At 42.9% G+C, this 15251-nt stretch overlaps 1 protein-coding gene across 1 annotated transcript in view; it reads left to right on the forward strand.

The window, feature by feature from the left end:
- LOC149466251 (uncharacterized) overlaps window positions 1-15251 on the forward strand; it is a 79143-nt gene that overhangs the window by 19408 nt on the left and 44484 nt on the right. Inside the window, exon 12 of the mRNA XM_089672720.1 lies at window positions 134-1155. Within this exon, the coding sequence (XP_089528846.1) occupies window positions 134-1155 (1022 nt within the window). The remainder of the gene's footprint in view (window positions 1-133; window positions 1156-15251) is intronic.

A 15251-nucleotide genomic window follows, 5' to 3' on the forward strand; every position in this document is an offset into this window, starting at 1 on the left:
TGTCATTCTGTTTTCCTCTGGGGAGATGTGTACCAGTCAAGTCGTATACTGAAATGACATAATATCGTCTGTAGAGCACTTCCTGAAAATAATTGTGAAGTTTCCTTACACCTTTCATGGCTGTTCTCCCTAGATGAACAACACAATAGACCTGACAAGGAGAAATGGTCCAGTCACTCTCCAGATGGTGATATAGAAGAAGAGGACACCACTTCCGATTTTTCAGAAGGAAACCCGATAACTCCAAATTTCCATGCAGTACCCAGCGATGCAGACCTGATATCCAGTGGCCCTGCGTATCTTCCTATCAACCACCATGCAGGTGGCAGATATCTTACAAAATTTCCATGTTCCAAACTTGGGGAGTGTTTCCCGGCTGAAGAGCCGCTTATCAGTCACTCAAAAATGCACATGGTACAGAAGCCTTATGCTTGTTCTGAGTGCGGCAGGGCTTTTACTCTGAAGACTAACCTTGTGGCACATCAAAAGCTTCACTCGGGTGAGAAGCCTTATTCTTGTCTGAACTGCGGAAAGTCTTTTGCCAAGAGGTCCAACCTGGTCAGGCATCAAAGAATTCACACGGGGGAGAAGCCGTACTCCTGTCTAGACTGTGGGAAATTCTTCAATGACAAGTCAAACCTCCGAACCCACCAAAAAACCCATGCCAACGAAAAGCCTTACTTGTGCTCACAGTGCGGCATCTCATTTACAGAAGAATCCCATCTTGTTAGCCATTTAGAAGCTCACGTGGCCAATGTGGTCCTTCCATGTAACCAATGTGGAAAGTGTTTTACGCGGAAGTCAAGGCTTATTAAACACCAGAGGATCCATGCGGGTGTCCGGCCATATTCCTGCTCCAAGTGCGGAAGATGTTTTGCAGAGAAGTCCAACCTCACCACCCACTTGAGGATACATACCAAAGACCGGCGCTATTCATGTTCAGAATGCGGCAGGGCATTTACGGACAAGTCCAGTTTTCACAAACACCAAGCCAAGGTCACCAAAGAGACAGTGTTTTCATGTGCCGAATGCGGGAGCTGCTTTTCGCGGAGAGCGTGCCTCTTCTATCATTATACGTCGCATGCTATAGAGAAGCAGGTCTTGTGTTTAGACAGTGGGGAAAACATCTGTACAGAAAATGCATCAAAGAGTGAATGAAGGAAAGCAGCCACATTCAGGATTCCTTATAGAAAAAAAATTAAAATGTCTATCATTATGGTCTAATCTCTTTTCTTCCAGATATTATTATTGAGATTTTTTTTCACAAAAAAGAGGTATGCGGATAAACTTTAACTTTTGTTAAAAATAATATAAGGTATATATTTGCTGTGCAAGCCACATTTAATTTAACATTAATAAACTGTATTTTCTATAATTGCTGAAAGGCTAAATCAAAATGTGTAGAGTGCACAGAGCTTAAGTTCAAATGACACCTATCCCAACTAAGAAATACCACATTCATCTAAGACCAGTAAAATGGGAAACTCCCAGTGCCATACATCCTTCTTGACTATTTTCTCAATTTTCCAAAGTTAACCCTTTTACGTGTACTTGAGGAGGCTTGGTTGGTTAGTTATGTTCCAAGGCAACGTCAGTCTTGGACCAGATGCTGTGTGTTCATGGTAAACATAGGGAGGTCCACCCAAAACCAAGAGTTCAAATTACACCTATCCTTCTTGACTTTTGTTCCATTTTTCCAAAGTTAACTCTTTTATGTGTACTTGAGGAGGCTTGGTTGGTTAGTTATGTTACAAGGCAACGTCAGTCTTGGACCAGATGCTGTGTGTTCATGGTACACATAGAGGCATCCACCCAAAACCAAGATTTCGAATTACACCTATCCCATCTAAGAAATACCACATTCATCTTAGACCAGTAAAATGGGAAACTCCCAGTGCCATACATCCTTCTTGACTATTTTCTCAATTTTCCAAAGTTAACCCTTTTACGTGTACTTGAGGAGGCTTGGTTGGTTAGTTATGTTACAAGGCAACATCAGTCTTGGACCAGATGCTGGGTGTTCATGGTAAACATAACCAAGAGTTTGAATTACACCTATCTCATCTAAGAAATACCACATTCATCCTAAACCAGTAAAATGGGAAACTCTCAGCACCATACATCATTCTTGACTATTTTCCCAATTTTCCAAAGTTAATTCTTTTACGTGTACTTGAGGCTTGGTTGGTTAGTTTTGTTACAAGGCAACGTCAGTCTTGGACCAAATGCTGTGTGTTCATGGTAAACATAGGAGCATCCACCCAAAACCTAGAGTTCGAATTACACCTATCCTATCTAAGAAATACCACATTCATCTTAGACCAGTAAAATGGGAAACTCCCAGTGCCATACATCCTTCTTGACTATTTTCTCAATTTTCCAAGGTTAACCCGTTTACATGTACTTGAGGAGGCTTGGTTGGTTAGTTATGTTCCAAGGCGACATCAGTCTTGGACCAGATGCTGTGTGTTCATGGTAAACATAGGGAGGTCCACCGAAAGCCAAGAGTTCAAATTACACCTATCCTTCTAGACTATTTTTCTACTTTTCCAAAGTTAAGTCTTTTACGTGTACTTGAGGAAGCTTGGTTGGTTAGTTATGTTACAAGGCAACATCCATCTTGGACCAGCTGTTATGTGTTCATGGTAAACTTAGGGGCATCCATCCAAAACCAAGATTTTGAACTACACCTATCCCATCTAAGAAATACAACATTCATCTTAAACCAGTAAAATGGGAAACTCTCAGCACCATACATCCTTCTGGACTATTTTCCCAATTTTCCAAAGTTAACTCTTTAAGTGTACTTGAAGAGACTTGGTTGGTTAGTTATGTTGCAAGGCAACATCAGTCTTGGACCAAATGCTGTGTGTTCATGATAAACATAGGGAGGTCCACCCAAAACCAAGAGTTCAAATTACATCTATCCTTCTTGACTATTTTTCCACTTTTCCAAAGTTATCTCTTTTACATGTACTTGAGGAGGCTTGGTTGGTTAATTGTGTTACAAGGCAAGGTCAGTCTTGGATCAGCTGCTGTGTGTTCACGGTAAACATAGAGGCGTCAACACAAAACCAAGATATCGAATTACACCTATCCCATCTAAGAAATACCACATTCATCTTAGACCAGTAAAATATGAAACTTCCAGTGCCATACATCCTTCTTGACTATTTTCTCAATTTTCCAAAGTTAACCGTTTTACGTGTACTTGAGGAGGCTTGGCTGGTTAGTTATGGTACAAAGCAATGTCAGTCTTGGACCAGATGCTGGGTGTTCATGGTACACATAGGGGCATCCACCCAAAACCAAGAGTATTAAAAAGTAAAAGCCTTTTTCACATGGGTTCTAGAACACCCCTTGTTCCATTGGAAAGGCTGTAGGAATTATGGCAGAAAAGGAAGTTAGAGGAGATCTTTCCAAAGTGAGGGGAAATCTCCTCCTAGCCAGTTGTTGCTGGAACAGGTGTCTCCACTGGAAAATTTTACCTTGCTTTTGTATTTCCCTAATACTTCTTTGTTTCTATCGTGACTTTTTTAACCCCTCGCCTACAGGGCACTTATACCCCCTTCCTGCCCAGGCCAATTTCCAGCTTTCAGCGCTGTCACATTTTGAATGACAATTGCGCGGTCATGCAACATTGTACCCATATGAAATTTTTATCATTTTTTTGAGACAGATAGAGCTTTCGTTTGGTGGTATTTAATCACCTCTGGGATATTTATTTTTTCTTAAACAAACCAAAAACCACTGAAAATTTTGAAAAAAAAAGTTTTTTCTTAGTTTTTGTTATACAATTTTGTAAATAAGTGATTTTTCTCCTTCACTGATGTGCGCTAATGAGGCTGCAGTGATGGGCACTGATAGGCTGCACTGATGGACACTGATAGGTGGCACTGATGGGCACTGATGAGGAGGCACTGGTAGGTTGCACTGATGGGCACTGACAGGCATCACTGATGGGCACAGAAAGGCAGCACTGATACATGAAACTGATACATGACACTGATATATGGCGCTGATAGGCAGCACTGACTGGCACTGATAGGCAGCACTGACTGGCACCGATAGGCCGCACTGACTAGCACTGTTAGGCAGCACTGACTGGCACTGATAGGTGGCACTGACTGGCACTGATAGGCGACACTGACTGGCACTGATAGGTGGCACGGATTGGCAGCACTGATAGGTGGCACTGACTGGCACTGATGGGTGACATTGAAAGGCAGCTCAGATGGGCACTGATATGTGGCATTGATGTGCACTGGTATGCACTATGTGGCATTGTTGTGGCACTGATGGGCACTGGCACGTGGCACTGATGGGCACTGGCACGTGGCACTGATGAGCACTGACAGGTGGCACTTCTGGGGCCACACTGATCATCAAAGCACACTGATCATCAGTGCCCTGATGATCAGTGTACATGTCCCCTCCGCGGAAAGCCGATTACAGGCTCTCCTCTCCTCTCGAGCTGTCAGCGTGACAGCTCGAGAGGAGAGAAACGCTGATAACCACCATTTCCATGTGATCAGCTGTGATTGGACACAGCTGATCACATGACCGAGCCGACGTCTTTGGCTCTTTCCGTGATCCACAATAGAACAGCCAATTAGCAGAGAGAGAGGGTGGGGATGAACCACTACTCCGTGTGTGAATGGACACACGGAGCAGCAGCTGGGGAGTGTGCATGCACGGGTGCCCCCATAGCAAGCAACCGACAGGAGGGAGGGGCCAGGAATGCCAGCAGGGGACCCAATAAGAGAAAGATCTGGGCTGCTATGTGCAAAACCACTGCACACACAAGGTAAGTATAGACATGTTTGTTATTTTTTCATTTAAAATGTAAGCCTTTAGAATCACTTTAAGATGGCGTCTTCTTGATTGAAAATAATAGGAGGGTTTAATTCCTCATTAAATTAATGTACAGTATGTATGGATTTACCAAGCTGCACTCAGTACCATGCAGTAGTTAGGGTTGGGCTCCTTGCTCCAGAATATGCAATATCTACACATATTGTACCTACTTTACTCAGCTATTAGAGCAGCCTTCCTCAACCTTTTTGACACAGAGGAACCCTTGAAATATCTTTCCGGTCCAAGGGAACCCCTGTCAAGAATTACTATACAGGTGTACCTCGGTTTACAAATGCCTCGGTTAATGTAATTTTCGTTTTATGAACGAAAATCCATTGAAAATAACGCCTCGCTTTACAAATTTTTTTCGCAATATGAACATATTAATTGGTTTTCAATGCATTTACAAATTTGTTTTTAATCATGTCGCCTGTACAGTATTTATGCCTTTAAAGTGCACTTTATAGAGTTTTGAACACATAAGACTTTTTTTTACTTTTCTTCTGACCTCCGGAACGGACTAATTGGTTCTCAATGCATTTACAATTTTTTTTTAATCATGTCCCTGTACAGTATTTATGCCTTTAAAGTGCACTTTATAAAGAGTTTTGAAAAAAAAAAATACTTTTTTTTTACTTTTTTCTGAAATCCGGAACAGATTAATTGGTTTTCAATGCATTCCTATGGGAAACAGTGTTTCAGTTTACAAATTTGTCGCAATATGAAAAGTCCAGCAGAATCAATTAAATTTGTAAACTGAGGTACGCCTGTATGGGCAACTTATGATACATTAGTGTGATGGTCAGTGGGAATAATGTTCCTTACACTTGTGGTCATTAGGAAGAATTACCCCCTTATAGATAGCTAAAACGCTCAATGGAGTTAGTTGGAACGTATCTAAGAGGCAGAAATTGCTCAAGGCACCCTGTAACGGAACCGACCCCAGAATGCGCTTGGGTACTTCCATTAGAATACCGCTTCCCCATCCGAACACCGACCACAGACACCACAGCCGACCATACAAGACTAGTTTATTTGAACACAGATACAAGATATATTCACTCAGGGGACAATCCCCCATCCCTGCATAATGACACAGGGTGGCGCAATCTACATTTAGTAACAAGAGACACACAGGTATTCAAACTTCACAGCTGCAGACAGTCCCATGAGGAGGGAGTGTCGCAAACGTGCGCCTCAGAGATGGACGCGGTTCAACCATTTTGTTAGGCATCTCCATTTTCTCCCCTCATCTTTCCACCCCTCCCTCTCACTGAGGAGACATGTGGCCAGTGTGTGTATGTGTACTGTTTATGGGTCACTGGCCAGGCAAGGCACTTCTAGCTGGTGCCGAGCTGTCTGTGAAAGCTGTATCCTTTCTCACCTAGGAAAAGATAGGACCAGTTTTCCTGAGAGAGCTGGAGTCTCCCTGGCCAAAGAACCTGTGTAATTTCACACCTCATAACAAGATAATGAGCCTTCCCAGGAGTTGAAGGGTCTCTGAGCTAATAAACCTAGCTGACAGAATTGGATGAACACTTCTCAAATCAATTTCTCCCCTATGTCTCATATCTTGGAATATGAGAGACTTACATAAAAACCGGACACCTCGTCAGATGGCCAATGAGCAGGCGAACAGTTTGACGGGTCACTCGATTATCCCGGACCATCAGGGAAGCCAAAACATAGAACTTGTGAACCGTGCAATATATAATTTCATAATTCATATCTAAATAATCCTCAGACTTGTCTGCATAATAATATACCCACGGGAGGACTGTCGTTTGTGCAGATGGAAAGTTATAGACCAGAATATGAATTACGAAAGATGTTGGTTCCAGTTTAGGGTTCCGCCTAACGATCCCTCCCTAAACAGGGGATTGGTCTTTCACTTCAGAACCACCCCCTGCTGGGAAACTTTAAAACAGGCTGCCAAGCCTAAGGAAGTTTAAGTTAAAGACATCTCCCATTCTTAACATCAATATACCACCTGGGGAGACCCTTCGCACTGAAACGTGATCTGCTTCCATCCAAGGCTTAAGGGCAAGTAACTTAACCCTTTAACTTCTCCCTGTTATCTCTTTGCTGTGCTGCGCTGTTTTCTATGTATGTGTATATATATATATATATATATCTTAGTTACATCTTCTCTGTAAATATTTTTACTGCACCTGTTTGACCCTTTTAGTAATAAATCTTTTCTAAAAGTGTTGAACTGTTTCTATAACTCTTAATTGCAATTTACGAATCCCTGCCTTTAAAGAGATGCTACTGTGGGTTTAACTCTCTGTATAACCGGCCTGTGTCAATGACCGGGTTATGCGGACGATTATTTCAATTATTATAGTGTTATAGTGATATTGTGAGTTTCCTCTTTCTCTGAACCAAAAGGAGGTGGTGGCAGTGTGAAGGGGTTAATTGCGTAATTAACCCGACCCAGTAACAATCGATTCAGGTTGCTGGCACATCGATCGGTACCCATTAGCTGGAAAATCGTTCTGCAGGGTGCAGCTGGGTGTGGCATTGTTACGCACGTCACATCGCAGTTTCAGGTCGGCTAGCCCTTTAGTCACGAGTTTAGTGAGAAGGTCTGGGGTCTGACGCCGCGATCGTGACAGGGAGGGCTGCTGGAGACACCCCCCCATTAAGCTAATACACATAAACACATACATCCCACAATAGTTTGCTGCCAAGCAAGACACACAATAGAACAATGGGATGCAACCACATAACACCAAACAATCCACAACCTCCACCCCACCTATCACCTAGACATGTCTACACAATATTAGGACAGATCACCCTGTACCCCTAACAGGCACGGGGTGACTTACACATAAGAGGGATATTGGGAGCTGAGACAGGGGTATCCCCACCTCTCCAAAGTGAGCTGTGTTCCATGGGCCCCCCACCCAAAGTGACTCCCGACACACCCCTAGCTACCTCTGGAGGAACCCTGGTTGAGAAACACCATATTAGAGTTTAAAGAGGACCAGAACTGTGGAAGTTGTGCCCAAGAAAGACAAGCCAAGGAGTAGCCATCATTGGTCTTCCTGCAGTTGATTTTTTCCCCATTACCAGCTTACCATGCTGTGATCTGCACTGTGCCTCTGTGCGGAGGCCGCCATCTTGGTAGAGCTTCCACATGTCAGAGCTGCCCCCTCTCCCCCCCCCCCCCCGATGGCTGGTCACCTGATACCTGAAGGAGAAATGTTTAGGAAGCAGTAGAGGAATGGAGGAATTAAGGAACAGGGACAGAAGCAGTGCCTCTAAGTGTAGTATCAAAGGGTTATTTATTGTTAAAACAAAGGTCTTTACAAATGGCCGCTCACATGACGAAGGAAGGAAGCAGGCACATCTGTGATGTTGCACGGTCTCTGCTGACATATCCCCTCACCGCATGCCATCCTGGATGGCTGGAGAAGGGTGTGCGCCTCTTCCTTGTGTAGGTAGAGGAAGCAAGAGCTTGAGAAAGGAGCACATCACACACCTCCCAATGCACTGCGCATGCTCTGAAATGCATTGCGTCACTTCTAGTCCACGATGACTTCCGGTCCAAACACTGCAATCCATCCTGCATTCCACCACTGCCTGCTTCCTGTACTCACACGAGGGACAACTGGTGTTGTTCCTCCCACTGTATGACATCGGAAACCGGACGCTATGAGGATTTTTTGTCACTTCCAGTTTCAGTCCCATGTAAACCAGCCATCATTGGCTTCTGAAGGCATCAGATCAAATCGCTGCTTTGGAGGCCAGAGGAGAGATATGGGGTCTCACAGACCCCAGATCTCTCCATAAAGAGGACCTGTCATAGCCCATGCTATCACAAGGGATGTTGGTCATCCCTTGTGATAGCAATAAAGTTGATACAAAAATGTAAAGGTACAGTGTTAAAAAAAATTTAATAAAAAAAATACGAGAATTAAAAAAAAAAAAGGAAAAGCTCCTTAGTCCCCCCCCCCCCATGCTCAAGTGCAAAGACGAATGCATGCGTCTGTGCCACATGCATATATAAATGGAAATCGCACCACCCATGTGAAGTATCGCTGTGAAAGACAGAGCAAGAGCAATCGCTCTAGTGCCAGGCCTGCTGTGCAGGCTTTTAAAATCATCTCTTATGGAGATTTTTAGGTACCGTAGTTCAGCACCGTTCCACAGCCATGCGCAATGTTAAAGCGTGACATGTTTGTTACCTGCTTAACCTGCTTAAGTCTTCCCAGCCTGGTGCAGGTCTACAATTTTGTTTCAGGTGTCCTTCAACAGCTCTTTGGTCTTCATCATAGTGGAGTTTTGAGTGTGACTGTTTGAGGTTGTGGACAGGTGTCTTTTATACTGATAACAAGTTCAAACAGGTGCCATTGATACAGGTAATGAGTGCAGGACAGAGGTGCCTCTTAAAGAAGAAGGTACAGGTCTGTGAGAGCCAGAAATCTTGCTTGTTTGTAGGTGACCAAATACTTATTTTCCACCATAATTTGCAAATAAATTCTTTCCAAATCAGCCAATGTGATTGTCTGGATTTTTTTTCTCATTTTGTCTCTCATAGTTGAGGTCTACCTATGATGCCAATTACAGGCCTCTCTCATCTTTTTAAGTGGGAGAACTTGCACAATTGGTGGCTGACTAAATACTTTTTTGCCCCACTGTATGTGCCAGCAGCCTGAGAGCGATTGTTACTGGGTCAGGTTAAGTACTCAATTAACCCTTCACACAGCCACTACCACCTCTTTACAGAGAAGGAGGAAACTCACAAATCTTAGCAGTAACACTATGATACTAGTATAAGCATTTGTAACACATTGTCACCGCAGACAGATGTATTCAGAGGAATATTACATACAGTAGCACTCTTCAAGAGACAGGGATTCTTTAGTTTGCATTAAAAGCTTTAGAGACAGTTTCAGCACTTTTCAAAAAATAGGATTTATTACTAAAAAGGTCAAAATGGTGCAATTAAAGTATTTACAGAAAAAGATGTAACAAAGATATAAAGAGAACAATAAAACAACAGAGACATAAATGAAAGGAGTTCAGAAGGTAGAATACTTGCAAAAGTCCTTGGTTTGAGCAGAGTCCAATTGTCCGAACAAAAAGGTTGTCTTGGCTCTCAAGTCCGTTAGATGTTTTCTGATAGATGTTAAACAAGAGCTGTCTTCTCCAGCCTGTCAGTCTTTTTCTATCATATCAAACATGTGTCTCCTGAGAACAAATGACCAATCGTCCAGTTTGGGGATGGGTGTTAGGCGGTAACCAAGGTTATGACCAAATTCCTTACAATTTCTTACTAAGGATAACCTCCAATAGGTACAGGTAGCATCCTAGCAACCGGCAGATTAATATTCAGAATTATATTCCAAACGCAAAGATACCAAACATAGCGTACCCTTGTCACCCAGGATAAAAGAAACTGCTTCTTCTCTCTTGTAGGTACTAATATAGTGATGTAAGGTCTTTCATGACTCATATTAAAATGATCTGTCTGAATATATACTTCATATTATTGTGCCCAGTTCCTGCTGAACTTTATGAATTGTATGAAAAATGACTCATGTGGAATGTACGTTTTATGGCACGCTCTAGCCCTAATGGCCTAACAGGTCATGACTGACTGAGTTATTGTTTTACGATTTTACGAGGAAAGTGGTTTTCAAGCAGACACCTGGAACCAGGCTAATTAGCGGTTTACCGCCTTGGAGTTTTATGTAGCTGTATTTTATTTAGGAAAGAGGACCTTTTGACCTCCGTTCAACTTACAGCTTTACATTCCATCCAAACGGGAGGAGGGAGGACAGGAGAGAACATGGCTGAGACCTAACAAGATGGCTGTCATGTACAACGTCCATGTCTCTAGTATGCACAATCATCACAGGTATTATATTGTGTTTTTGCACATTAAAATTCATTAATGTGTAATATGCAACACACACCATTTTATTCTCTAGAGTCTCTGCTTCAAAAAAATACACTGTTCAAAAAAAATTAAAGGAAGGCTTTTTAATCAGAGTATAGCATCACGTCAATGAAACTCCTGGGATATTGATCTGGTCAGGTAAGTAGCAGAGGGGGTTGTTAATCAGTCTCAGCTGCTTTGGTGTTAATGAAATTAACAACAGGTGTACTAGATGGGCAACAGTGAGACAACCCCCAAAACAGGAATGGTTTTACATGTGGAGGCCATTGACATTTTTTCCCTACTCATCTTTTCTGAGTGTTTTTCACTAGTTTTAAATTCGGCTACGGTCAGTTTCACTACTGGTAGCATGAGGTCATACCTGGACCCTACAGAGGTTGCACAGGCAGTCCAACTCCTCCAGGATGGCACATCAATACGTGCCATTGCCAGAATCTTTACTGTGTCTCTCAGCACAGTCTCAGGAGCATGGAGGATATTCCAGGAGACAGGCAGTTACTCTAGGAGAGCTGGACAGGGCCGCAGAAGGTCCTTAGCCCATCAGCAGGACCGGTATCTGCTCCTTTGTGCAAGGAGAAACAGAATGAGCACTGCCAGAGCCCTACAAAATGACCTCCAGCAGGCCACTGGTGTGAATGTCTCTGACCAAACAATCAGAAACAGACTTCATGAGGGTGGCCTGAGGGCCCGATGTCCTCTAGTGGGCCCTGTGCTCACTGCCTGGCACTATAGAGATAGAGATGGACTGGTGTTCAATGGCATTTGCCATTGAACACCAGAATTGGCAGGTCCACCACTGGTGCCCTGTGCTTTTCACAGATGAGAGCAGGTTCACCCTGAGCACATGTGACAGACGTGAAAGGGTCTGGAGAAGTCGTGGAGAACGTTCTGCTGTCTGTAACATCATTCAGCATGACCGTTTTGGTGGTGGGTCAGTGATGGTCTGGGGAGGCATATCCATGGTGGGACGCACAGACCTCTACAGGCTAGACAATGGCACCCTCATTGCCATTAGGTATCGGGATGAAATCCTTGGACCCATTGTCAGACCCTACGCTGGTGCAGTGGGTCCTGGGTTCCTCCTGGAGCATGACAATGCCTGGCCTCATGTGGCGAGAGTATGCAGGCAGTTCCTGGAGGATGGAGGAATTGATACCATTGAATGGCCCTCGCACTCACCTGACCTAAATCCAATAGAACACCTCTGGGATGTCATGTTTCGGTCCATCCAACGCCGCCAGGTTGCACCTCAGACTGTCCAGGAGCTCAGTGATGCCCGGGTCCAGATCTGGGAGGAAATCCCCCAGGACACCATCTGTGGTCTCATTAGGAGCCTCCCCTGACGTTGTCAGCCATACATACAAGCATGTGGGGGCTATACAAACTACTGAGGACCATTCTGAGTTGCTGCAATGACATTTCAGAACAATATACTTGCCTGCTGCATCACTTTCTCACTTTGATTTTCGGGGTGACTTTGAATTCAGTCCTCTGTAGGTTGATTATTGTCATTTCCATCAAACGATGGGGCATCCTTATGTTCCTCACACATCACCCAGTCCATATCAGTATAGAGATCCAGCAGGAGATTTCTCCCCATTGAGATCTGATGTCCTTTCAAAGTGTTCCTTTCATTTTTTTTTGAGCAGTGTATAATGTTTGGGGGGGGGGGGGTTATAAATAGTTTTCTATAAAAAAAAATGATGATTTTTACATGCAGGAGAGGAATGTCAGAATAGGCCCAGACTGAAAGTGGTTAATGTAAGTTCTATTTAGAAGTAAGATAAATTATTTCCATACTCAAATTTGGTCCTTTAAAAAGGATCATATATGAAACGAAAGAATAAAAACAGCAAAAATTTAATAACGGTAATGTACACAAACTGCAAAATGGCAGCAAAATAGATCAAAGAAAAAAAAGAGAAGATTAGACATAAATAATTTACTATGCAACAAGCAATACAAAATTAAAGGTTTGTACATTTACTCAAGAAGCTATCAACAGAAAATCATAACCATGCTGCATACTTTTCCCTTTAAGCTCCTTAAAGCTGGACCATTACATTATTTTAGCAGTGCTTTATGTTTGTTATACAGATTTGTTTTAGCAGAGTCAACATCCAGACTTGGCAACTGCTGAGACAAAACCAATTACAACGTAGGGCAACAAGAGGGCACACGGAATTCCAGACTGATCACTGGCCACTTTATTAGGTCAACCAGTTCAATTGCTCGGTAACACAAATTGCTAATCAGCCAATCGCATGGCAGCAACTCAATGCATTTAGGCATCTAGACGTTGTGAAGACGACTTGCTAAAGTTCAAACCGAGCATCGGAATGGGGAAGAAAGGGGATTTAAGTGACTTTGAACGTGGCATGGCTGTTGGTGCCAGACGGGCTTGTCTGAGTACAGGCGTACCTCGGTTTACGAACACCTCGGTTAACGGAATTTTGGGTTTACGAATGAAAAGCCATTGAAAATAATGCCTCGGTTTATGAATTTGTTTCGAAATACGAAGCAAGTCTCCCCAGGATGAATTGCACCTGGGAGGTTTATAGCGCCGCCCCTGCATGCTGGAGTCTGTGAGTAGCACGTGGCGTCGAGTGTGGAGGTGTTGGAGCGGTTTTTGCATTGAGTTTTGCAGCCATTCTGGAAATTTTTAATCACGTCCATGTACAGTATTTATGCCTTTAAACTGCACTTTATAAAGAGTTTTGAACAGATAAAAGACTTTTTTTAAACTTTTTCTGACCTCCAGAACGGAGTAATTGTTTTTCAATGCACTTCTATGGGAAACCGTGTTTCGGTTTACGAATTTTTCACAACACGAAACGTCCTGGAGAACGCATTAAATTCGTAAACCAAGCTACACCTGTATTTCAAAAACTGCTGATCTACTGGGATTTTCACGCACAACCATCTCTAGGGTTTACAGAGAATAATCCAAAAAAAGAGAAAATATCCAGTGAGAGGCAGTTGTGTGGAGGAAAATGCCTTGTTGATGTCAGAGGTCAGAGGAGAATGGGCAGACGGGTTCCAGATGATAGAAAGGCAACAGTAACTCAAATAACCACTTGTTATAACCAAGGTATGCAGAATACCATCTCTGAATGCACAACACGTCCAACCTTGAAGCAGATGGCCTACAGCAGCAGAAGACCACACCGGGTGCCACTCCTGTCAGCTAAGAACAGGATATGGAGGCTACAATTCATACAGGCTCATCAAAAATGGACAATAGAAGATTGGAAAAACGTTGCCTGGTCTGGTGAGTCTCGATTTCAGCTGCGACATTCAGATGGTGGGGGTCAGAATTTGGCGTACACAACATGAAAGCGTGGATCCATCCTGCCTTGTATCAACGGTTCATGGATGTGCTACCAACAAATCCGCAGCAACAGTGTGATGCCATCATGTCAATATGGACCAAAATCTCTGAGGAATGTTTCCAACACCTTGTTGAATCTATACCAAGAAGAATGAAGGCCATTCTGAAGGCAAAAGGAGGTCCAACCCGGTACTAGCAAGGTGAACCTAATAATGTGGCCAGTGAGTGTAAGTAATCAGGGAATACAAAATCGTGATTTTTTTTTAAATATACAGTTGTGTTAAAAATAATAGCAGTGTGTTGAAAAAAGTGAATAAAAGCTCAAAAACTTCTAATAGCTTTTATTTCCATACACACGAATGCATTAGGAACACTACACATTCTATTCCAAATCAAAACATGAAGAAAAATATATCAAATTTGTGTTGTTCCTCTAAAAAAATTGAAGAAAAGTGAATATTAGACTGTTCAAAAAAATAGCAGTGTTTGTATTCTTCTTTACAAACTCAAACATTCACTATATAAACTGAAAAATGTTTGAAGATTTTTATTCCTTTGAATCACTTAATTAATATTTAGTTGTATAAGCACTGTTTCTGAGAACTGCTGTACATCTGTGTTGTATGGAGTCAACCAACTTCTGGCACCTGTGAACAGGTATTCCAGCCTAGGATGATTGGACTACATTCCACAGTTCTCTATTTCTTGGTTTTGCCTCAGAAACTGCATTTTTGATGTCACCCCACAAGTCTTCTATTGGATTAAGATCTGGGGATTGGGCTGGCCACTCCATAACGTCAATCTTGTTGGTCTGGAACCAAGATGTTGCACGTTTACTGGTGTGTTTGGGGTCGTTGTCTTGTTGGAACACCCATTTCAAGGGCATTTCCTCTTCAGCATAAGGCAGCATGACCTCTTCAAGTATTCTGATGTATTCAAACTGATCCATGATCCCTGGTATACGATAAATAGGCCGAACACCGTAGTATGAGAAACATCCCCATATCATGATGCTTGCGCAACCATGCTTCACTGTCTTCACAGTGTACTGTGGCTTGAATTCAGTGTTTGGGGGTCGTCTGACAAACTGTCTCCGGCCACTAGACCCAAAAAGAACAATCTTACTTTCATCAGTCCACAAAATGTTGC

Source organism: Staurois parvus, unplaced genomic scaffold, assembly GCF_062004578.1.
Source record: "Staurois parvus isolate SC_StPar_1 unplaced genomic scaffold, SC_StPar_1.0 ptg000132l, whole genome shotgun sequence".
Taxonomy (NCBI): domain Eukaryota; kingdom Metazoa; phylum Chordata; class Amphibia; order Anura; family Ranidae; genus Staurois; species Staurois parvus.